Here is a 24,527-nt window from a genome sequence, read left to right on the forward strand (position 1 = left end):
CTGGCTGTCTCCAAAAATTAGGGAGCTTTTATCTGTTGATCCTAAAAAGCAACTGTTTGCAGGTCCACTATGGAAGCATGGCTAGTTTTCCCAATACCTTTTTTTCCTCTAGAACAATAACTTTTTTCTTGGGCTGTCTTCCGCTTTCTCACTAACTGCTTCAAGTATTTCTATGACTCTAATCTTTTTTTGGTCATAAAAAAGGGACAACTACTCCCTCAGAAGCTTTAGAATTTCTGTTAGATTCTCATATGCAAGGTATATAATATATGATCGATCCTTTAAAAAAAAGATATTTCTTAAATTATTTCACCGATGACATAGTATTTATTCATAACAACTCTGTGTGTATTTTCATGGCAATTTGGCAATGTCTTTTTTTTTAAACATATTTTAAATGACAAAAGATTTCGTTCTTTTTTTACTCATTATTTAAAAGATTACTCACCTCTGGTTTGAGAATTTTAAAGCAAATCCACAAAACACAAACTTTCGCTTAATTTTTAGTTTGAGTCTTCCAAACAGAAACATTATATTGGTCCCAAATTCCATTATTCATAAGACAGAGGTGACAAATGTATTTTTCTACTTGGAGAAATAAGTATGTTTTACATTCACCCTGCAAAAGCTGGTTTAGTCTGGCATTATAATTTTTTTCAGAGCTGTTGAGGGATTTGTTTAGCCCAATAGGATTTGTATTGATTTCTGTTTCACTTTTTTTGGTGAGCTTTATTCTTGTTTTGTTGTTATATTGATTCTGAGAGTTTTAGCCATTTGAGTTATTACAAATTTTGCTATATTTATGCTGTGATTCTACTACAATAATCAAGAACTTAGACCTTCACAGATGTTTAAAAGCAAAACACCCCCCCAACAAACAAACCAACTACCCAGAAAACCTGAAGATGCAACTAGTTTCCTGGAATCTGAAGTATCTCTGAAAAGGGCTTACCATATTTCTTTTCCTCAGATGTTTTTCCAGGTGACTTAGGGACATTAATTTATATTATTAATTGATAGTTATTGGATGCTATTGCTCATTCCACTTCCCTGAAATGTATATGTAGAATGCTGGTATAAGCCAATGAGTTCCATTTCATGTCATATCTGAGTATTTAATCTATATGGACCAAACAACTATATAAATATGAGACCATTGCAAAAGAGATGCAAGGATTCCTGTAAATAAAAGCAACTACAAGTGGGTGTACCCAAAGTTTAAAAATAAATTTTTCCTGGTTGATTAACCAATACACTTAACATAAGCAAGCTCCCTTAAATGAGTAAAATGATCAGGATAAACTCAGCCATCCTAGCAAATCCCAAATTTATATCTGTTTCCAGCACTTAAACCCAGAAATAGCACTGCTTTAGCTGTTGGTAGACACTCTGATGTGCAACTGTATCACTTTGCAATATGCCCTGGATTTGATCAAAGCCCACAAGCAGTAGCTGCCTAACTTTAAGAGAGTCAGATGGCCCTGTAGAAGTCAAAGGGACTAAGTTCTTTAAAATTAAGCACATCCAAAGAGGATCTCAGGGAAGAGACAAAAAAAACCCCTTATAAGGATGTCAGCTCCAACAGCACTGGTTATTAAGAAGGATAATTCCAAGAGGTTGGAATTATCATAGTTAACCCAGTGGATCAGAATACTCTTTGATAACAGTGCTGCAGATGAAACCTTGCCAGACATCAAACTGCAGCTGTGTCCCAAGAGGAAAAAACTTTCTCCATCACAGAATTGGGTCAGCTTCCAAAAGTGATTTATTCCTCCCATCTTAATAAAATATCTTTTGCAGTTTTATGTGTGACAGACACTCTCTGTAGCTTGGAGAGCTCTGGGTGTAGAAAAACTAGTGAAGAACAATTATCCATCCCACCCCCCCAGGTGGAAAGCAGGTTGAAAATGATTTCTACACCCTGTTGGATGTGGTGAGATGATCCAGAGTGGACGGCAGCTGAGCAGAGTGAGTGTTTTAACGGGGTCCTATTGTAAGCATCTGAATCATAAAGTCAGTTCCTGCTGTGGGGTTGGTAACTGCTGTAGCAGTTATACATCTCCTAGATGCTTGAATGAATAGGATTTCTTATTCAATGGAAATTCTTCACCAATTCTCTGGATACATGGACTCTTCATTTAGAATATGGTTTTATTTTTGCTGTCAAGTGCTGAAGCTAGCACTCAGTATTTTGGGGCTTGTGGGAGAGGAAGAAGAGAAGACTTCTCATGTAATCAGGAGACAAGTGGTAAGTAATGGACAGGCTTACCATCAGTGGAGGCATCTACTGATCAGTGGATTCGGAAACTATTATGGACCATCATGCAGTATTGCTGGAGTTCGGCTGTTCCAGAGGGCTTGTTATAGAACTGCATTGGCAAGGTATAAACTAAATAGCTGCATCCTGTTAAGTATTTTTTGATGTTAATAGCAGTCTTACTCTCAAATAAAACCACATCACTACCTTAAAAATAGTAGAGCGTTCATTCTAAAAAATGATACATTGAGAATGGAGCTGGTAATATAGGAACTCGGCCGTACATTTAGTAGACTATGTACTGTCCATTTGTGGGCAACAAAGAGGAAACTAAAAATCAACAGCTGTTGAATTTGAGAATAAAACACAAAAAATCCAACACTTTTAAATTAATAAAATTTTATTTTCATGAAAAGTAAAGGCAGATGATACAAACTGTGGTTTAATCAAACAAAAATTAGAAGCAAACCTGACAGACCCTGAGAAAAATGGTTTTAAAATACTCAAAGGCTAGCTTCTGTGACATTCCATATCATATGTCACATATTATTCACTTGTCTGAAGACTTTTTTGTGATAGATTCTGGAAAAGAGAAAGAATTGAATTATAGAAAATGAAATCTAGTGAGTTCACTGTGTTCTTCACAGAGAAGTTTTTAAACATTGAGCTTTTTTTTTGTTGTTGTTTCTGATGTTTAACAAGCATGATAAAATTAACAGATAGAGTACAAGGAAGTTACACTCCTCCAACAGAAGCTTGAAACATCATAGAAGTGAGTAATACAAATTTCCCATGACTGCTATTCTGCTATTGATGCTAGAGGCAGCTGCATCTTCATACAGCTCGACCAGGAGCTCTGAAATTAACCTTTAAAATCCCTTTATTTCCAAAAATAGGACTTCAAAATATTTTTTCTCTTTGTCTTGTTACACAGACAATCAAGGAATTTGAAGTTAGGATTGACATTTAGAGAAAAAAACACACTTTGATAAGTTTTTGTAAAGAATTTGTGAGTGGAAAAAATAAAATATTACATAAAAGGATGTTATTATAGTCCTATATCTCCATATTCCCATTTTCCATTTAACTGACAGCTGGAGGTAAAGATTAATTTAGTTCCTAAATGCATAATCTTTTGTAGCTTTCAAGAAACTAATGATTAGTACTAGTTCTTCAAATAGGTTATTCTTGTGCTAAAAACATATCTTTAAATTCTTTCCTGTGCTTCCACATCCTGTGAGAAATGATATTTCTGGACTTTTGGAAATAATAGGCTAAAACAAATGAGAATTGGAGTGCACCTGCAATGCAAGGGTGTTTGGCTGTGTACCTAGTATAAAAACCTGCTTATTTAAACCCACTGCTAATCATCTTAAATTACACCTTTAAAACTAAAATTATCAAACACTTAAAGTACCAAATGAAAATGGCATACCATTTGCAGAATTTCAATTTCTGTTCGAAGAGTCTCACAGATACTTTCCCAATCATCATCTTTGCAATTTTCCAATTCTTTCTTAAGCCTATGTCCAAAACCAAATAAATTTTCAGATCAGAGAACTGGTGCTTGGGTAACTATTTTTTTCAGCTTTGGTCCAAATTGCCAATTTGACTTATGTGAGAAAACCCTCATTGACCTATTTGCATGATCAGGATTTAAGTTTGCTAGTTTTGTAATTGGCAGTCCAATACGCTGCTCTCCTGCAATATCGTTGGATTTCATTCAGCACTAGCAGTTGTGATGGAATGTGAGGAACTTCAGAAAATGACATTCCGTTTTTTTGCAAAATGTGTCTTGACTAAGTACTTAGACAAATTTCTGGACCATGTTGGTTTCATAAACCATGAAAGATTTATGGCCTCAGTAGTCATCATTTTCCTTATTTAAACATGTGAATTGGAATGTTGATACTTAGGAAGTGCCATATGTTACTGTTCTTACTTTCCCTTGGCATCTACTTGTAGGAGCTGGTGGAAACAGTATTGGATTAGATGGGTCCTCTGCCTGACCTTGTGCAGCCATTTCTGTGCAATCATTGCTCCATACCCCGCCACAGACTCCTGTGCTGTTGCTGCTGTTCTCTCCCCACTGCTCCTATTATTCTTCAGCGCTTACTGTTTCCTAATTGTCTCAGCCAGAAATTCTTCTACTTTTCTACAATAAAGACTAATTTTTATACAGTGATTTTTTGCATTGTAAAGAGCATTGACTTTCCCCCCATTCTTTCAAGATTATATCATAGCCCCAATGGCACTAGTAGCAATTATCTGTAAAAATAATATTTAAAATTATTTGTAATGTAAAATATGAGTAGAGTAACATTAAAATCTGTTAGGAAATCAGACAGCATGGAGCCAGCACCATACAGGGAGCTACCTCTGGATCTGCAGGAAGTGATCAGCAAAAAGAATTGTAGTCTGCAGTTTGGTTTTCCTAAACAGGTGGAGATATTCACAGCACCAAGGCTTGCAGAGATAGAACTTTCTTTTGTCTCTTTGCGGCATACAGCAGTTTTTACAAACAGCTCTTGGATAATTTTTGCCATAGGTATGAAAGTAATTAACAAAACAAACCTTAGCAACAGGATTCTCAATTGCTGCAGCTCTTCAATCACTGCAGCTCCTCTCCAAATGTTTTCATAGAATGAAAAGAAGCAAAAGACTTGACTTAACACTATCTACAAACCAGGCTCACAAATCCAGAGTTTTGAGAACCAGAAAAATGCAATTTAATTGGGAAAAAAACCTCTATAGAAAAAGTCTTTCTAAGGGAAGTATCAGTGTTTGGGAAATGTGTAAGACATTAGTCCTGCTAAAAGGAGACACCTAAACTTTGGACATCAATGGCTGTAGTGGTTTAAATTAATACTCGGTAGGCCAAGAGAAATCTATGCCAGAACTTTCAGTAGTCCGATGAATACAAGGTGATGAGATTATACTGAGTCCTTCCATGGCTGTCGTAAGAAAAGCATAATGAGAAAGCTGAAGTTGCTTACACTTAATACAGTTTCAGCAAACAATGTGAATATTGTGGGACATATAGACAGACTGAAAAAAAGGAGGAAAAGTATATATTGTACTTCTCATTAAATAGCTAAACTGATGCATCAAAGCAGGACCCTGTTGGAACCTTTCTGTTGAAAGAAGTAGCAACCATTTTTTTTCTTTTATATGCTATAGTGGGGAATAAATTATTTAACCCTATTATATAGATAATGCACCTCTATAGCTGTCCTACTGCAGATAGAATTTGTCTTCTACACAAGAAAATGGTTTTATTAAAATTAAAAGATAGAGCTTCATATGAGAGGAATAGCTTGGTCATCACGTGGCAGCAGAATAATAGCATAAGACCGGACCGTAAATTAATTTTGCTGTTCCTGTGGAAAATGTAAATATCTTACCATCAATATGGAAACAGTATGAGGTTTGTGTGTTTGTATTACAAAGGAGTAAATGCGTCTTCTTTCAGAAATATTTCTCCTGCATTCTTAATACACATAAGTGTTCGAACAAAAGGAAATTTTGAACTACACTTTAAGAAATGAAATATTCACTGTACTGTAGTAAATTGCTAGTTTACAGACCGTTTGCATTGAGAGAAGTTCATTTCAAGGTCTAAGATCAGCTTCTGATCTTGATTAAATCAGCTTAACTTCATTGCCTTGCCTCCCCATTTTTTCCTGTGTTCTCTGTTAGCGTGATATTAGAACCCTAATTTGTTTAAGACAAACAAGAGCCCTACTTTGCCTAATTTACTTTAGGAAAAGACATAGTCTGTTAATCTCAGAGAAAATGCTCTCTCATTGTCTTCCACATTGTAAAATTGATGCATAGTCTGTTTGCTAGTTGTCAGCTAAGAATGAAAGCAGTTTATGTTAGGTGTACACTGAAGATAGAACAACTAGAAGACAAGCACTAGGAGTTGCTTATCTGTGTTTTGGGAATGTGAATTAATTACTATTGATGATATGCTTTGAAACTGTAACATTTTGGGTATGGATTTTAAAATGTTATTTAAAATATCTTATAAAACTTTTAAATGTGGTGACAGTACAACTCCTCACATAGCATGGGGTAGTGGTGATAAAAGACATTCATTCAAATGTGGTGTTTAATTTTTACATTAATCAATTGATTCTGCTTTCAGGTTTTCCTTCTTTCTTATTTAGAAGCTAGATAATTACAGTATGTGCCAGGAATATTATACTCTCAAAACAAGGGCTGTCTGTTAGGTTACAGTCTACACAATTAATCCATTGGAGACGCCTGAGCTACTGAATAAATGATGAAGTTTTACCAGAAGGAATGTGAGACAATGGAACTATTAAAAAAAAAATGCTTAACCTGGAAGCAGATTTAGTTCTGCCATTTTACATTTAAGATAAGGAGGATATTCATATTCATCTTTCTACTATCAGATGGAATGTGCAAACCAATTATTCATGAAACTATACTGTCTAGATGGAGGACAGGTTTTCTGTCACCTTTGGAAATGGAAAGAGATGTACCTTTTGCCAGAACAAGGATTAATATGACAATTATACCCTCTTTATGCCTATGATAAAAAGTAAATATCTGGGAAAAAAAAAATCTGAAAAATCACATTAGGATTTGGCCCTCCATGTCCTTTGGTTTTGCTTTACTTTTAGCATTTTGGTCTCCTTGATGACAATAAAATATATCTTTAAGAAAAAGTCATTGCTAAGGATTAACAGAGTATTGGTAAATTACAGCATCACAAGTAATGGGCTCTAACGACCCGCTGGAGTTGAAATACTGTATTTGTGAAAGGAGGTTTGACTATATCTTTGAAAAACATTCAAGATAAAAGGTGATAGCAAAACCTACCCTTAAATCAAGTAGGTGGAACAACAACATCAGCATTTTTTTGGATGCTAGCTTGCCCTAGACTGAGTTCTGGTATCAGTGGTCCATTTTCCATTACTCTTGAATGCCAGAAGTAACAAAGAGATGAAGGAGGAGGAGATCGCTGAAGATGATTGATTTTGCAGCTTTGAAATGAGCACAGCTATTAAATGCCATTGGCATTTGTGGTTGATATGCGCTCTTCTTGAATTTCAGCTGTATATGCAGAAGGCGAATAGGAAAAATAATTGTGAAATCAATACATGCTGGTATTATGAATTGAACTATGATGAAAATAATGTTACTGTCAAACAAGTTTCTCCAAAAAATCATCCAGAGATTCAAATTGCCGGATCAAGACTTCAGTAGCCAAAACTTGCTTTCTAAGAATTTTATATAAAGAGGTCTCAAAGAAGAAATAGTTTGTGTGGAAGGCAGGGTGAACATGTGGTTTTAGAGCCTTTTTTTTTCAAGTGGGATGAAAGACCCTACCTGGTTATTGTTGGAATTGCAGAAGGTCATGTTTTGCTGAGACAAGTAAAACTTTTTTTTTCTTATTTTCCTTCTTGTCTTTGCCTTGTTAGTGACCACCATTTTATTTTTTAACCATAAATACAAGGGAAAATATTAGAGGATTAAAAAGCAGAATTGCTTGATACTGAGACACAGGGCATAGAATTTATGGTACAAAATGAGGTTCCCTAAGAAGTTTTATGCAAACTTGAGAGCATGTATGTTGATTTTTCCTGAATTTTATCATAAAGCTCAGGAGAAATATTTATCAAGGTTTTAAGACTTTATTGAGTCTGAAGAAAAGTATAGAGGACACTAGTTTATCGTCTCAAGCCAAAGCAGAACTAACTCATTGAGGTCGTTCAGTCTCAGTTCAGTACTGGGCCTAAATGAACATGTATGTTTCTATAGTGAGAGCAAGATTTTGCTGGGTATTTACAATTTGCTACTAAACAGAAAATGCTATTGATACAGCTGAAGAAGTCAATAAATTTCAGACCATTATCAATTGATTGAGGAAGGGAGAAAATGAGCCCTAAATGGAATTCAGTATCTCAAAACATAAACTCAAGCACTTGAGTTGAACAAATAAATTATAAAAGTATGTGCTTGATGGAGCAGAAATAGAATAAAAATTAAGAAAGTGATCTAGTAGTAATAATAAATGTTAGCAAGAAGGTGAAACATGAAAGTGAACAGGGTACTATGCTACATAACAATGGGAATTAAATAGAAATTAAAATAAATAGAAATACCTTAGGTAAAATATGAAAATTTTAGGTTTTACTGTTCTGGATCAAATGCTGATTGTAAAATACATAATTATCATTGATTAAAGCTTGTGCTTTGTGAATGCTATCAGGCTACTATTTATAAAAGTAGTTCTAGGTCTTGAAAAGTTGGGGTTTTTAAAATTTATATTCCCCAAATAAATAAAACATCACAAGAAGTCTTTAAGGAATATATTATTATAGATTAACAAGCACGGAAAGGTTAAGGCACACTGAATTAAACAGCACATTTAGGATAAGATTTGCTTTTCTGCAGACAGCAAACCAAAATTATACTGACTGCTTTCCATATGAACTGCAAGAACAAGTTACACAGGAAAGAAAAAAGTTACAAGCATCAGAGACATCAAAACCGAAATGTGTTGGGGTCGATAAGATTCCTATTGAAAGGCAAGGAAAATAAATATGGGTCAATGATCCTTCTAGTTCAAATATCTTGATTTTTCTATTGTACAGGGAAAATTAGATCTCAATCTGGATATGGCTACTGTGTTGCTGAAATTAGTATCTCTGTACTGTACTGCTTCACTTCATGTGAATTATATAATTTTCTCAGAGCCAGAAATGATTTAGAAATGTCCTTGTTTCCTTCTGCATTATGGACTCTCCATTCTCTGCTCATCTTCCAGGTTGAATGCATCTTTCTTGAACAGTAGGTGAGAGATTTGTATTCTCACACCCTCCTGTTTTTTTTTCTGGAAATACCTCTTGCTTTTACCTTTTCCACAGCTATATTTACTTTTGATATTTATAGTTGTATTTTGATGACATTGTATGCTCAGGCCTCTCTTCTCCTTTGCTTCCAGGTACCTGTTATTGAAGTTCTTAGTTGTGTACAAGTACATAAACTTGCACTGCATATAATTATATTCCTCCTCTTTTTTAGCAACTCCAGTCTACAAGGTCTATAGTTTTTCAATTGTTTTACACTATTGTCTTAAAACACTTTCTATTCCAAAGTCATTATTTAAAACATACCTATTTATAGCAAGACCAGCTGTGACTGTAGTTACCTTCTTCCAGCACCCAAATTTCTTTTTTCACACCTATTACTGTTCTTACTAATAGTCATTTCCTTATTCACTTAAAATTTTGAATATGTCCTCCCCAGGTTAACTAGGAGTTTCCCATGTAGGATAACATCAAATACTTTACTAATGTCTAGATGGATGGCATTTGCATTTTCTTTGTCTAACCAGCTGGTTGTCTTGTCAAAGAAAGGATATCATTAGTCGGATTTGTTCTTTTTTTTTTTTTTAAATCCATACTACAATTTATAATGGAAACCTATTTTAACATAATTCAAACTATAATAGTTCCACTGGGCACTGCTATTAAAAAGAAAAGCTTAAAAAATCGATGAGGAGATTGTCATTAAAAAACTCATTTTGAACCACATATATTACTCCAGAGATTGATATTTCTTGATTATAAAACTTAACATAAAATTAAATTGCAAATATTTTTAAAAAAAACCCCACTAGAACCATGCATGCCCTGAGGCAGTCTGCTGTTAGCGTGAAACATTTGTTCAGCTCTAATGAACATATTTTCTGTATGATTTGTATGAAAGAAAGCGTTGCTTTTTCCTTCCTAATTTTGGTAATGGAGTTTCTTTTTCTGTATTTTGAAGTATAAGAAGCAATACTACATTTTTAGGAATAAGGCAAGTATACAAAGCCTTGAACTATTTACAAAGTAAGCTGACTTCATGCATTTCCCTTCTGCTACTGCTTTTGTGAAGTAGAACAGAAATTCAGGTTTCAAAGAAACATTTTATCCTTAGTCTACCTTTAGAATAGTGTTTAAAAATATCAATTTTAGGTAGAAACTGTCTGTGCTTAGTCTAAATAAACTTTAATTAAAATTATTTCTAGGTTGCTTTACATAAGGCAACACATAAAATTAAAATGTGAAAGAAGATAATTAATATAGTAAGTAATTACATTGAATGTAATAGTGAAATGACACAGATAGGAATTTACTGTTATCAGTTAGTCTCTGCTTGACTCCGGCATTATTCCACTTAAGTGAGGCTACTTGCTACCTGCCAGGGAAATGTGACTCAAGAGAGCTGATGCCAAAGGTCTTTCCTGCTGTTTAGTGTTTGGGGTTGGCATTGGCAGAACAGATGATTAAAATAAGGCTTTTGATTTTAATTGCAGATCTCTTCTGAAAAAAAAGCCCTCTTTTCTTAAATATTTCTCTGAATTATGCATCCGTATCATGAGACTTACGATTTCTAGGGTGCCTGCTTAGGGGGAGAGGGTACAGTGTCTTATCCATAACTATATCTGTGCTTAACCTTCAAGTTTTGGTTAGCTTTTTCCTGTATCTGATGTGTATTAGAAAAAGCGTGTAACTGCAGCACCAACAGCTGTTGGAATTACTGGTATGTGCTTCTCATGACCTTTTGTAATTCTTTGATGGATTTGGGAGAAATTTTATGAAACTGCCGACATAGTATAGGGCATTTTTCTCAGATCAAAGATGAATTGCTATAATTTGAATTAGCTGGCTACACTCTTCAGCTGAAATGCAATTTACTTTAAGATATATACTTAATTGTAATGAAGATTCTTGCCTTGCCAGCTACTTTTGATATTGATTTTTAAGCTGGGACTAGGTATGTGATACAATAACGGACTTACAGGGTGGTCTGGGAGCTACATATATCAGGTTATTGATGCTGACTGTCTCTCACATTTGTTCTAAGGAAGCATTAAAAACATTGGTATTTTTACCATTTAAAGAGTGGTGTGGTTTCCTGCTCTGTAAAAAAAGAATCAAATTTTGCATTTATTTCATAAAAGAAAAATGTGGTTTTGAGCCACATTGCTTGTGTCAAAATGTTCTTCTCTATATACACTAAATTTGATTTTCAGTAAAAACTAAAATTCTGTTCTTGCAGTAGATTCTGTATGGGGAAAAAACCTTATCTTGTTAGGCTAAAAAGGGTTGTTTCTCAAACACCATAGGTTCAATCATATTGATTTTAACATCACCAAAACTGACTCCTATGAAGATATACACTAGCATATGTACGATCGCATTAATTGGCACTTTGGCTGTAAAAGGTCCTTTGCAAGTGCCAAAGATGTGTCTAGACCATCAGGAGGGCTTTCTGCTTCACCCCAGCTGCCCGATTAGTTTTTCTCACTGACGCTGCATGAATTCTTCTTTACTCTCAGATTCCCTTCAGAGGGCACCCACAGGAGTGGCCAGGATAGTTCACTCAAGGATCTGCTCCAGAGAGACTATCGGCATGGACTGCATCAGCATGTGCCTTTCTGCAGCAGCTGCAGTCCCTCAGTACTTCTGTGGCACCTATAGGGCATGCAACACACAGGGTACGTACTGTCATTTTGAACCAGCACTCTGCTGTGCTTGACATAACTCCTTTAAGTATTTAAAACATTTCAAATGGAAAAATACATGACATTATACCTTAATGTCACAGAGACATTGCAAAGTGACCACAGTAGATCTCACCAAATGCTAGGCAGTGTGGGGATGACTGGTTTGTTGCAGATGATGCTGCCTCTGAGCCATGTAGGCAGAAGCCAGTGCATATGTATTGATCTATGGGCTGTTTTCTCTCCCTTGTGCAACCCACAATGATAATTGTTTCATCAGATAATTCAGACTGGAACAGATGTCAGGGGGTCATCTAGCGCAATGTCCTTCTCAAAGCAGGGTCATCTACAAGGTCAAACCAGGTTTGATAAAGCCTCAGGGCTTTATCCAGTCAAGTCTGAAAACCTTCAAGGATGAAAACTGCAACCTCTCTGGGCAACCTTTTCCTTTGCTATGCTATCCTCATGATAAAAAAGTTTTTCCTTAAATTCATTCTAAACCCTTCTTGTTTCAACTTCTACTTTTTACCTTTTGTTATCCTACTGTGCAGCATTGTGCAGATCCTGGTTCCATCATCTTTGCAGGTACTGGAGGGCAATCAGGTACCTCCAAGGGGACTATTTATGTACTGCACTATTTATTACGCATAATACTTTAAATTCCCTTTCGTTCTCTTAATTCAGTAGTCCAAACCAAGAAGTGATGAGTAGGTTTTTATAAAAAAAATAAAGAATTGATGGAGTTGTATGAGTCTGATAAGGTTTGGGATATACAGAAGTAGATAAATGAGGATTGCCTGCTTGGCTCTACTGAAAAGCAGATTCTATTATTGCTGACACGGACGTACAATAACATAGCTATGTTGCTTCGGGCATCTTATAAGTTAACTTATTCAGAGCTATCTGTCTCTATAAAGCATTGAACTTTGCTGATCAAAAGCAGGTACAAGTATGATTTAGGCAAATCTATCCCAAATTTTGTCCAGTATCTGAAATGAAAAAGCATTTCAACGGAAAGAAAATGTCTTCAAGATATTATTACACCTCAAGGAGCACTTGTTTTTTGTTATGGCAGTAAGAGCAGTAGGAGCACTTTATATTTTGCACTACATGCAATTATCAAATAATGAGGCATTTTATGAAATAAAAAAATCACATCATTCTTCTTGCTTTGGTTGTAAATGACACTTGCTGGTTTTGTAGTTAATAGAATTAAAATATTTTATCCACTGTTGTGTTTTCCACCTTGATAAAACCAAAGTATCATTCCACAGAGCTGTGAGTACTAACTTTCGCTACATAGACAGACAGACATACATGGATTTGAATGATTTGCCTAGGATCTCATAGCAATCAGTGGCAGAGCTGGGGATTTAAAGTAATATAATGTTTGCTACTTCTATACCTTATACACAGGAAACCTGTTATAAAAAACTAATTACACCAATTTGAATATTAAGTGGCATCATGGCAGTAAACTACTCCAAGGGAAGTATGTTATTTAGAAGGAAGCTGACAACCTCATGTATCACAAAACCTAATATATGACGATGGAATGAATAATGTAAAAGAGTGAATTATAATATGCTGTCTTACAAAATTGCTGCTGCTGTTATTATTTACACTGTGTCTTCTATGTATATGTTGAATGCAAAGGTTTTGCTACTGTATGCAGAATTGTGAGCTAATTAATTTTTATGCTGAGGGAATTTTGGCCGTGTCTCAACACCATGTAAGAGGTTGAAGATAGTAATAGGGCTGATATATCATTTTCTTTCAAAAACCAATATTCAGCAAAAATTGGGGCATTACCAAATCATCTTTCAGAAAAATGCTCAGGGTTCTCTGCAAAATTTTATTTTTCCATTGAAAGTTTTCAGAAAAAAACCCACTATATTTATTTTTGTCAAAAACTCAGAAAGGTATAGGAAAAAAACCCATGATGGTAACAAAAGCTGTGTTTTCCCTAACAATTTCTGTTAGAGAATATTTTGGACTAGCTTTTCTAGGAGTTTCTTTGCATTGTCTAGTAAATATTTTTAAATATCCACAGGCACTTTCATCTTTAACACCATAAAATAGGAAAAAGATGGTTAATGCTGTGATATAGGGCTTTCAGCATTGGAAGAATTTTTTGTTGAAAACATTAAATTATTTTCTGTATAGTGAAAACATAAATGTCATGCCTAAGCAAACTGACAAGAAATGAGTCATTACCACTCAGTTCCTGAGAAGCAATATTCACTATTAAGGGAGACTGTGCAAGGTCATCTGTCTTGGTTAAATATGCAAAATTTTGTTCTAAACTAGCTTAATTAGAAGGCAAACTAGAACTGATGTTAGAGATCATAGAGGAAACAAACCTACATTTAGTAGCTTCAATACAAGGCCCACCTGACCCAAAGAAGTTATTGTGGCCAATCCATTCCATTGCAGTCAAGCTCTGAGGAAGGTTGTACAGTTGTACAGTTGGCCATCAGAAGTACATATAGCATTAGGTAGTTCATCAGTACTCTGTGTGCCACCACTATTTTTACAAAAACTTAAGAACTGGCCTTCCGCCCAAGGAGCAGTCTTTTGCTCTTCCTCTAAGTTTGAATTCCTTGCAAACACTTTCAGTTTTTAGTTCATTGGAGTATGCATGTAAGGGTGAAAGGCTGTAGTAAACAACAGGGATTTGAGTTCTGTAATAAAAATGAATGATTCTTCTGATTTCAAAGGAGTATTGTACAGGAAAAGTAAAATAGTCATTGCCACCAGGACTGGTCTGCAGTTACATGCCTAAAATTAAATTTAGGAACTTATTAATGTGAGATTCTTACCTTAAACATTCAGGATCAGTCTGAGGTTTTTCAGTGACTTGGAGTTTTTCTGCTTCTAAATCTTTCGTCATTCTTTCAGCCTCCCTGATTACTTTCTCAAGGTCTAAACATAAAATAACAATTACATTATAAATATATATTAATCATCCATATTGAAAGACTTCCTCCATTTTCTAAATTTATCTTTTCTGATATTTCTTTGTGAAACTGTTTATAGGGTAAAGGCATCTGAATAAAGAACAGGAATTATTTTATTATTGTAATTGGTATGCATATTGCAATCTTCTAGAAAATGTTGTTCCCAAACAATTTATAACCATATTTACAGCCTGTCTTTCCTAGCTCTCTTACTGTGACATGTTATTTACACATTTGTAAAGCAGTTACTAAACCACTTCTAGATTACATTTTTTTAATCCAAATTTCAAAATCATCCCTATTGCTTGTGATCACCTTTGACACAGAAGCTTTCTTGGTTCCCTCTGTATCTTTTTACTTTTTTCTTTTATAGAGTTTCCTGTGTATTGCACACATTCCTCCCAGCTTTGTGTGTAGACTTCTCTTTTTAAGCACAGACATTCATACACGAATGCACCGATGTCAGTGAAGAGATGATAGCTGAATTTACAACTCAGATGTTTAGCACCTAGGCCAAATCTATCTTTGTCAGTCCAAACCATGTTGCTTGTAAACATTTGAATTTTAGTGATGTTCTTCAATTACAGGTTAATGGGTTTTAAACAACACTTGTGTTGATTTAAGTTCTTTGAAACACTAAATTCTCCATGTAAGTGTATGACTTACCAGCAAAAGTAAAAATTTCTTTTTCATATTTATAGCTTATGATTCAGCAAATCTGTAGACCTCAGTATTAGTGACATTTAAAATAAATCTTATTGAAATCTGTAATATTTGTTAAAACCATGTTTAAAAATTATGTGCTACATAATGTAAAAATATATTAAAATCTTGTTTCTATGATATCTTTTTCTTGAGAAAAATAACCTAACAGAAAAGATATTTCAGAAACATTTGTCAAGCCACAAATAATTATCATAACAAGCGATTATCAGGCACACCTTTGAGTTTGCTTTGGAGAGTAAATAAATCCTGCTTTAATTCATTCTTTTGCAGCCGGAGTGCATTTAACTGAACATTTGTATGTTCCATTGACTCCATTTCTAAGAAAAAATATATTTTAAATTAAATTGCATTGCAGTTTTAGTCTTCATGCTATAATCTTAAATATTCTTAACTACATCTACCAATATTCAGCTAGTCAAAAAGAACCTTAAATATAAAACTGAAATAAACTAAAATCAGTCATATAAAACCCAGTTCACATGAAATTATATGCCATATAATGTATTCATAAGTATGAAAGAATTTTTTTAATGTTATTAATATGTTTGACATATTTGTTGACTGGGCATAAAAAGAATGTTTTGCTTTAGAGTTACTTCAGCTATAAAAGAAGATAACTTATTGAATAGGTGGTGAACAGACACCTCTCAGCAGGACTTAAAGAAAAACCTTATATTTGTTTAGTGTTATGGACATTTGAACCTGACCATCGACAGCATCTGGAATTCATTATGATTGTTTCCCTCACAACTGGAGGTCCTCACATAATTTCTTTGTTATGAGGTACTTAAACTTTTCTCTTTAGTGTTGTCAGTGTGCTCAGGACTGTAGCAGACAGAAAGACAGACAAGCTGTACCTCAAAAAAGGTGCAAGTTAAAAGGATGGAATCAAGACAGCAACTGAACCTAGAGAAGAATGTTAGTCACCTTTCATGTCCTACTGATCATTTGACTGACCAGATCTGTCTGAATATGTAAAAAATAATCATTAAAAGTAACAGGTGCCACCAAATACAGCGGTTTTTTTCCAGCTGTAGATCGGAATCAGAGCCACAAGAAATACAGAATAAAGGTACCACCAAGTACAAACTCAAATGGATAGTCATATTTTAGTAACTTCACATCAGAAATCAGGAATTCAAAGTGCTGACACTTGATGAATCATAGAATCATGAGACTGGAAAGGACTTTGAGGACTTCTTCCTGAAGGCAGGATCACGCATACCTCTGTCATTTCTGATAGACGCTTGTGTAACCTGTTTTTAAAGACCTTTGGTAATGGAGAATCCTAATTTCTTTGGTAATGGAATCTCCTAAGACAGAGTGTTTCAGTTGTTAACTGTTCTTCTTAGAAAGACTTCTAAACAGCCAGCAAGACTCTCCCTTACACTTGTTACTTTTTATTCAGTTCACTACAGGTATCGAGAATATATTAATTTCCTTTTTACAGAATCCTTTAACAATTTGAAGACTGATATCCATCTTCCATCAGTCTTTTCCTTCATAGGTTAAATAGTCCCAATTCTTTAATTTTTTTCCTTCTCATGTTCTCCATATCTCTGATCACTCTCACTGGTCCCATGTGGATTCTCTCCAGCTGGTCCACATTTTTTCTTGAAGTGTAACATTGAAAACTAGATTCACAATACTCTAGCTAAGAGGTTAACTGCCCTAAATAGAGTGAAGGATTATTTTGCATGTCTTAGAGGTCAGAATTATGTTTATGTCTCCGTATGGTGTTGGCATTCTGATTTCATTAACTTATGTTCAGCTTGTGATCCATGATGACTCCTATTTCCTTGCTGAAGGATTTCTTTTCAGTCTGACACTCTGTTCTGTGAAATCTTATATTCTGTATCTTAACTCAAAGATAAAAGTTATACTCTGGCAGTAAAAGAACAGTTCTACAAGACATCTGTGCATATTGTTCTTTTGAAGCTAAGGAAATTTACATAGCTCAACCATGGATGATTATAATCAGTGCACGGGTAATGTAGTATGCTATGTATGACAGTGCACCTCTGTGCTGGTTGACATTAGATATTGGGAGCCACTTCTGCAGGTCTGCTTCTTCTCCTCATAGGCTCACAGTCAGAAAGGACTGAAGAGGATAGGGAACAGAAGAGGCTTTAACTATGCTTGTATAATGTGGTATATCAGACCACACTCTTTCAGTTTAGTGCTAAGTGGAAGTTCCAGACAGCAAGGAAATGGAATTAAAATTATTGTTTTGCACAGCTATATTTTACTAATTTGTCTTCATTCTCTGGTAATCCAAGATAAAATAGTTTAATGTAAGACTTACCATTTTTCAACAGAGTTGCCTCATTCTCTAAATCATTTATTTCAGTCTTGACTTTTTTTTTAATCAGAAGATCTCTATTACTTGTTAGTCCATATTCATTGTTAAACTCTGTTACTTCTCTAGTAAAATTATCTTCCTCTTCACTCAGTTTTCTCTGTGCATCTGTCTGAAAAAATGAAAGAGAAAACTGAATGTTCAGGGGAAAAAAAAGAAAGTATTTGTTTAGCTAGGCAGACTGAAACACACTGTTGTTTATCCTTAAACTTGTAGTATAATTGTCATGTATTTACTTTTCCTGACTTATGAGAACATGAAAATGGTCTACAGCTCTATCATTTTGTCTGTTTTTCTTTTTTCTGCAAAAGTGAAGGATATATTCTTAATAATAAAACATTTGAAAAAAGCACTATATTATGATACAGGTGCGTGCCAGCAGTTTTTCAGTTCAACTCTATTAAAATTAGTAGAAAGTTCTATTTAAAGTCAGTAGCATAATATGGTCACTGGGTTTTTTTAGATTGTTACTAAATGAAATAAAGGTGTTGTTTATTCCTCTGCAGGATGCTATAGTTGACAGGAACTCACTGTTTCATTTTCTGGAAAAATATTCTAAAGAGAAAAGATATATTAAATTCCTTTAAAAAAATCTTAACTGATTGCTAATTTAAATAAAATGAAATGATCCCTATATACAGGAAGAAAGAAATTATAACCTGTATATAAAACTTGACTGGTTGCAATTAAAGGAAATTTCATACTTCTTCAAAGGATATTTAGCTTTCACAGTTAAATAATTTTTCTATGATATTTATATTTTTTTTTCTTTCTTTGTATACTTAGGATTGGGAATACTTTGAAGAAATATTACTTAATTAAAAGGATACATGCCTAAAGATTTTGGGTTAATACTGGTGATTCATACTGAATGTTTAAAATTTAGCTCTGCTGATTCAAAGTACAAATACATATACAGAGAAGACTATTCATCTGTGGACTTCCTTGATATCTATAGATCCAAGGATCCACAATGAAGTAAGAGGAAGGCAATATTCAGATTAGCACAAGAGAGAACTGAAAACTTGTTGTCTGCATATGTTGCAAGTAGCTACCTTTTAAGAGGTGGCTAGGTGTGTCTAGCATCAAAAATGTGATGTTGGCCTCCCTAAATTTTTCTTTTGATCCTTCTCAATATGTTTTATTGTGGATGAGGCAATCCACTTTAAGGTGAGACTTTCCTAGTTTTCTTTTACAAAGGAAATAATATACCAGAATTGCAGTTCACTCATACAGCAGACATTAGAAATGAAGTCAAGAATGTTAAATCAGCTTTGTAGATAAACTGCAACATACATTACCTTAGATCATGTTTTAACTTAAAAGTGAGAATTTATCTACATTTACATTAAATATGCTAGAGTAAAAAAAAAAAACCAACCGATTTTCCAGATTTAAACCATTACTACTTCTATATTTTCAATCTTTAAAGCTGACTACTCTCATACAGAACAAAAGAGCTGTTTGAATACCATAGCTGGAAACATACAAAGATTTTAAGGCGGCTGCTTTTTTGATTAATAAGTTCAGCTTTCTGTTTTTCTAAGCTGTCTTCATGTTTCTTCAGAATTTCTAAGTAGAACCGTTTTTCAGACAGACGCTGAACCTTCCAAGAGGAAAAAAAAAAAAGGTTATAAAGTAAGATTATTGTTTTATTGTTTCATATATTTTGATATTGTACATAAGGATCTTGGTCCAGTTAAAACACAGCTGGCATAGCTGCTGGACTTGCAAAAGCATAACAGCTCTTTTTACCCGCAGTAATCTTCCAATATACCACTATGCTTTTGAAAAGTATCCTTTCTTTAAAAGGCACATTTAGCACTGGTCCATCTATCTAAAATGGCATTTTAAAGTCTGTTCAGTTTAGGAGAATTTTTTTCAGGTAAAACCAGGAAAAATATTGATCACATGGGATGTTTTACCCAGCATAATAGTGTCCTCCATCTAATTTTGTAAAGCTCATCACATACCAAATCAGACAATTATATCAGAGGGACAGGCATCCAACATCATTGTTCTGACAGAATGGCTGTACACATCAGCAACTCTGCAACGCTACTGTTGCATAGGCAAAGGAGGGAGGGATATACTTATATTTTTCTGAGCACAATTTCTGGAATTCTTAGCCAAGGAAGTGTAATGGAAATTAGCTCGTTGGTTAAAGACAGTTTGACAATAATTCCCTCAAGCCCCAAACTTCTATTTTGCATACAGTTTTATTTTTAGTTTTATTAATTTTAAACAGTAGTTTATCTGATAGAAGATTATGCTGTTCAACCATAGCATTTTCACAATTTGCTGAAGAGTTCCTTTCAATTTTCCAGCGCATCCACTGTATCATTGTCTAACCTCAGTTAAGATATATGGTAGGATAAACTATAACAGGAGATAAATAGGGAACAGCTAAGTGTTGAAGAGTCTTAAAGGATGAGAATCATACATCTGGTGAAGTGAAAAAAAGGTCAAGAGAATGACTCAGACTGTAATACTCAGAACAATAAGTAGGGAAAGTAAAGTTAGCAGAATTGCCCACAGACTGTAAAGGCACAGGGTAAGTATTGGGAAGTAAATTGAATAGTCAGGCTGATCCATGACTGTGTGTGCAGAAGCAGAAAAGATCAAATAATAGTGACATTACAGAGGTAAAAAGAAAAGATTGTAAAATAAAAGAATGTAGATGATTTTGGAGAGGGTGCAGATGAAGTGCATCTGATCAAAAAAGGAGGATAGTATGCTCAAATGCCCTAAGACTAGAATGTGAGAGTTGGAAAGGACCAAATTTCTTCCTTATCCCTGATATATCCAGCATGCTAAATGTCCAGGAAGTGTTTGTCTCAGAAATATTTATTTTGCATATTAATTCAAACAGAGTAGATGGTCTTATACCACTGTATTTATATTACTGAACATAACTAGCTGCAGTGTAGTTTCTCCATCTGTAAGATGCCAACTTAATCTCTGCATTTGCAACAGATTTTTTTTTTAAGAAATCATTGAGCCATGAAAAGGAAAATGCTGTAATTCGGGTTCTAATTACATGCTACCTGATTTTACAGAACGGAGGAAAAAAATAGCATTTCCTAGGAATCTTTGATTGACCACAGGCAGTCTCTGTGAAATAGATGTCAAAACACTTTTGAACTCACTCTCATCTGCTTGGTCAGGCATAAGCTGCTGTGCATGCATGTGCTTGGATATGTATGCTTATAAAGAAGTACAGTTATTTGGTGTGGGGCAAATTGAACAGCATTAGCTGAACAGCATTATTTAATATTATTTAGATTACATTAACTATTGTAGACACATGTAAATGTAATTCCTGTACTGAAAAATAATTTACTTTAAATAATTTCAATAACTATATAATCTTTAAACATAAATACAGTCTGATTGAAATGCATTTTCTTATTCTGTTTGTTTTCTGTATCATTTCCTATCTATAAATGAATCAATGTCAGACTAAGCAAGCAAGTAAAATATATTTTTGTGGACATCAGTGAGAATATTATTAATACTGGTGGGTAAAGCATATAAGATTTAATTAGGAATAGTTCTCCAGCTCTTCCCATTAGTCATTTACAATAATGGCTCTACTCTTGGGACTTTCTATACCTTCTTACCACATAAACCTTGATTGTAAATTACAGTGCATCAATAACAAATTGGTAGTATAAACATAAAACAGTGATGTTCATAAATAAATTTATGAGCAAGACTACAAAGGACTTTACCTAGGAAGCAGCACACAGATATAATCTCTGTTGGTTAAATAAGTTACTATTTTAAAGTGCTTTTGGGCTCTGAGATTGTGACATGCATAAATGCAATCACGTGAATAGCTGCTTGCATGATTATAGTCTCAATTTGCAACCAGTAAATATTTGTAAATTAGTTCTCTTTTATTCTGACCCCCTCGCAATACTGTTGATATTTATTATATATTACATACTCTTTTACAAAAGGCAGAAGGGCCTGGTTTTGGAAGGATGAAAATCATTCCCATTTATTTTCACAACTAGGTAAGGTAATCCCCCAAAGTTTCTTGAAGATGTTTAAGTGATAGGATACAACAGTTTTGACTTCAAACAAGGCTCCATATGCTTTCCTGTTGTGCGTACACATTCTGCCAGCACAGATACTTAAGAGCACAGGAGATGATATTTAGACTTCATTTTCAGGCACAAACGAATGGCTTTTTAAATCATTTGTAACCACAGGTATTAATGGTGAAAAACTCTGCAAAACTGGAAGCTTCATCTAAAAATATGTCTGTAGTTTGGTTAAATGGAAAGCATAATAAAATTTTAAAAACACTAAATAGATTCAGAAACTTTCCTTGGTCTTCAGCATCCCTAGAAAAACTCTGAGGCCTTGTGAGCCCTAACTGTGAGCCCAGGCTCACAAGAAGATCTTCAGTATGTGACTCAAGATCCTGTGAAATAAGCACAGGGAATGTTTCCATATCTATTTTGTGAAAGGCCTTTAATGAATGGCAGGGGGCAACAACAGAATGGTTTCCGGGCCTCTGAAGGAAAGTGCTGCAGCAAGCTCCAGCACTGCCAAGGCAGGGCCGTGCACACTGTGCCTGAGCAGCTCTTCCAGACAGACCAACCTGCCATGGCGGTTGCTCCCTGCCCAGCTCCTTCTGCAAAACATGACAGACTTTGATGTGCAGGTGTGCTGTCTCCAGTGCTTCTGGATTTTTGGAAGCGTTATCTGGAAAGGTTCCTAGCCCTGAGGTAAGAGAGTTCCTGAACACAGCCAGGGGCCAGCCTGAAGGGTGAGATTTGTGGGAGGAGAAAGATGTCAGCAGACCTTTGTTCACTACAGAAATGCATGGTATAAGTTTTATCAATGCTGTGTTATTCAGTAGGTGAAGCGTACTCCTTGAAAGTGTTTATGACTCTATTCCTGAAAGAATAGGTCATATATTTGTAAATATTATGTGTTTCATTATTATGTATACTATAAACATGCCTGCTTACCTTAGTTTCTAATTTCATTTTTGCAGTGCTCAGCTCTTCTTTTATTTGGTTAATTTTTTCATAACTTCTGTTTATGTCGAATTTAGCTGCAACACAACAAAAACCTGTAAGACTGTCTGCTCATATTGTAAAAGTTACATCCTTATAAAAATGTGCCGTTGGCAGAAAGCAGCTAGCCAGGCTACCTGCCGAGCTTTCACTGACAAAGGTCCCCTCAGGACAGCATGGCGGCCCCCCCCTGCTTTTCCTCCAGGAAGTGGAGAGGCCATTAAGAGTGGACGGCACTGCTGCTAGACCTACAAGATGGCGGCCATGGTGCAGACCTTGTTGGATGAAACGCCTCTTCTCCCCCGCCTGCTTCTCTGTGAGCTGTATTTGCTGGAACAAAGCATCCAGGTTCATTTCTATCTTCTTGTGCAGTCTGTGGGCTCTCCGGGTCTTGCTGTCTTTGTGGAGGTTGATTAAAGCTGGGATGCCCTGCCTGGCCACAGCCCTTCCCTCAGGGATCTGTGCCCCGCCAGCTCTTGGCTCTGCCCTCTGACTCCCTGGGGTCAGGAAAGAAACCCCAGACCATAAAGCATGGGAGATGGGATATGGCTGACGAGGAAGGGGTGATGGAGTGGGATGTGTGGGCTGCGGAAAGTGGAGGGGCAAGAGAAACCTTGGGCAGAGCTGAATGTGGATGACTGGCTGGAGGAGAGTGTAATGGCGCAGCAAGTCCTGAGGGAGCCTCTGTGAGAAACATGGGAGATGGAAATGAGCACGAGAAACAGCATCATAAGAACAGAAGAAAGATACTTGGCTAGGCAAAAGATAGACTGGCTGAATCTTGTCGAACTTGTGCACATTTGTGAAACGTTGGTCTGGGGAGTTTTGATTAAACAGCTACAACTGACTTTATTTCTCTGGGACCACACACTTTATACTGGTTAAAGTGTTGTTCAGAAGCTGGGGTTTTTTATCCCTTCCATTTTCTATGGAGTTATCACGATTCTTCTTAAATACTATATCTGCTCAGATTTATTTGTCTTTTGAAGATTGATGCCTAATCTTAGCAGTTAAGGAAGCAGGCGAAAGTCTGCTATCATACAGAAGAAGATAGTAAAGCTGGCTACGTAAAATTTAAGTAACAGTGATCTGACTCAACTCAGCTGCATTTCACCATTAACGTAAAATGACAGTGTTTCTGTTCCAGGTGGTCTCAATAAGCGAGGATCATAATGTAGCCCATTTGTAGACTTTTCTGTAGCATACTTCTGTAGAGTTTACTATGCTATGAGCTTCTGCAGCTTTCTGGTTTGTACATTACTGGATGGTATACCTGGAAATGTAAATACCCAGTTGAAAATATAATTCATATTACAGAGTTTGTTCCTACATGTTGAAAAGGATTAACTACATTCCCTACAGGTAATATCTATGTGAAGTTGGCCTATTTGCTTTGAGGCAGAAAAAACCTGGAGTAATGGAACTTTATACCTTTACAGTCTTTTTAACATTGAAAAAGATTAGGATTATTGACAGTCTTGTCTTGTTAAAGAGTTTTCCTCAGAGGAGATACTGTCTTAGAATAGACTGCAGCAGCAAAGTTCAGAAATTAGAAAGAGAAAATCTTTCACCACAAAAAGCAAAACAATATATATGAGAGAACAAATGTCTTATTAGTGAAAATGCTGTTCTAAGTTACTAGAATGAAACTGAGAATTCT

At 35.3% G+C, this 24,527-nt stretch overlaps 1 protein-coding gene across 1 annotated transcript; it reads right to left on the reverse strand.

The window, feature by feature from the left end:
- Positions 1-2,803: 2,803 nt before the first annotated feature.
- Positions 2,804-23,221, reverse strand: CCDC172 (coiled-coil domain containing 172). The gene is made up of 8 exons (XM_054831879.1): positions 23,143-23,221; positions 22,820-22,905; positions 19,321-19,437; positions 17,778-17,943; positions 15,688-15,789; positions 14,609-14,711; positions 3,693-3,780; positions 2,804-2,839 (listed from the first exon to the last, which is right to left on the reverse strand). Exons 1-8 carry the CDS (start codon positions 23,219-23,221, stop codon positions 2,804-2,806), a joined length of 777 nt encoding a protein of 258 aa, XP_054687854.1.
- Between the last annotated feature and the right edge of the window lie 1,306 nt (positions 23,222-24,527).

This window comes from Grus americana, chromosome 7 (assembly GCF_028858705.1).
Source record: "Grus americana isolate bGruAme1 chromosome 7, bGruAme1.mat, whole genome shotgun sequence".
Classification (NCBI taxonomy): domain Eukaryota; kingdom Metazoa; phylum Chordata; class Aves; order Gruiformes; family Gruidae; genus Grus; species Grus americana.

Bases quoted from the DNA above. Each gene is read 5' to 3' on its own strand.
- CCDC172 (XM_054831879.1), bottom strand. From the start codon at position 23,221: ATGAACCTGGATGCTTTGTTCCAGCAAATACAGCTCACAGAGAAGCAG. The intron at 22,906-23,142 runs GTCTGCACCATG...GTTGTGTTGCAG, and splicing joins GAGGCGTTTCATCCAACAAG to CTAAATTCGACATAAACAGA. The intron at 15,790-17,777 runs GTAAGTCTTACA...ATTTTTTCTTAG, and splicing joins GGCAACTCTGTTGAAAAATG to AAATGGAGTCAATGGAACAT.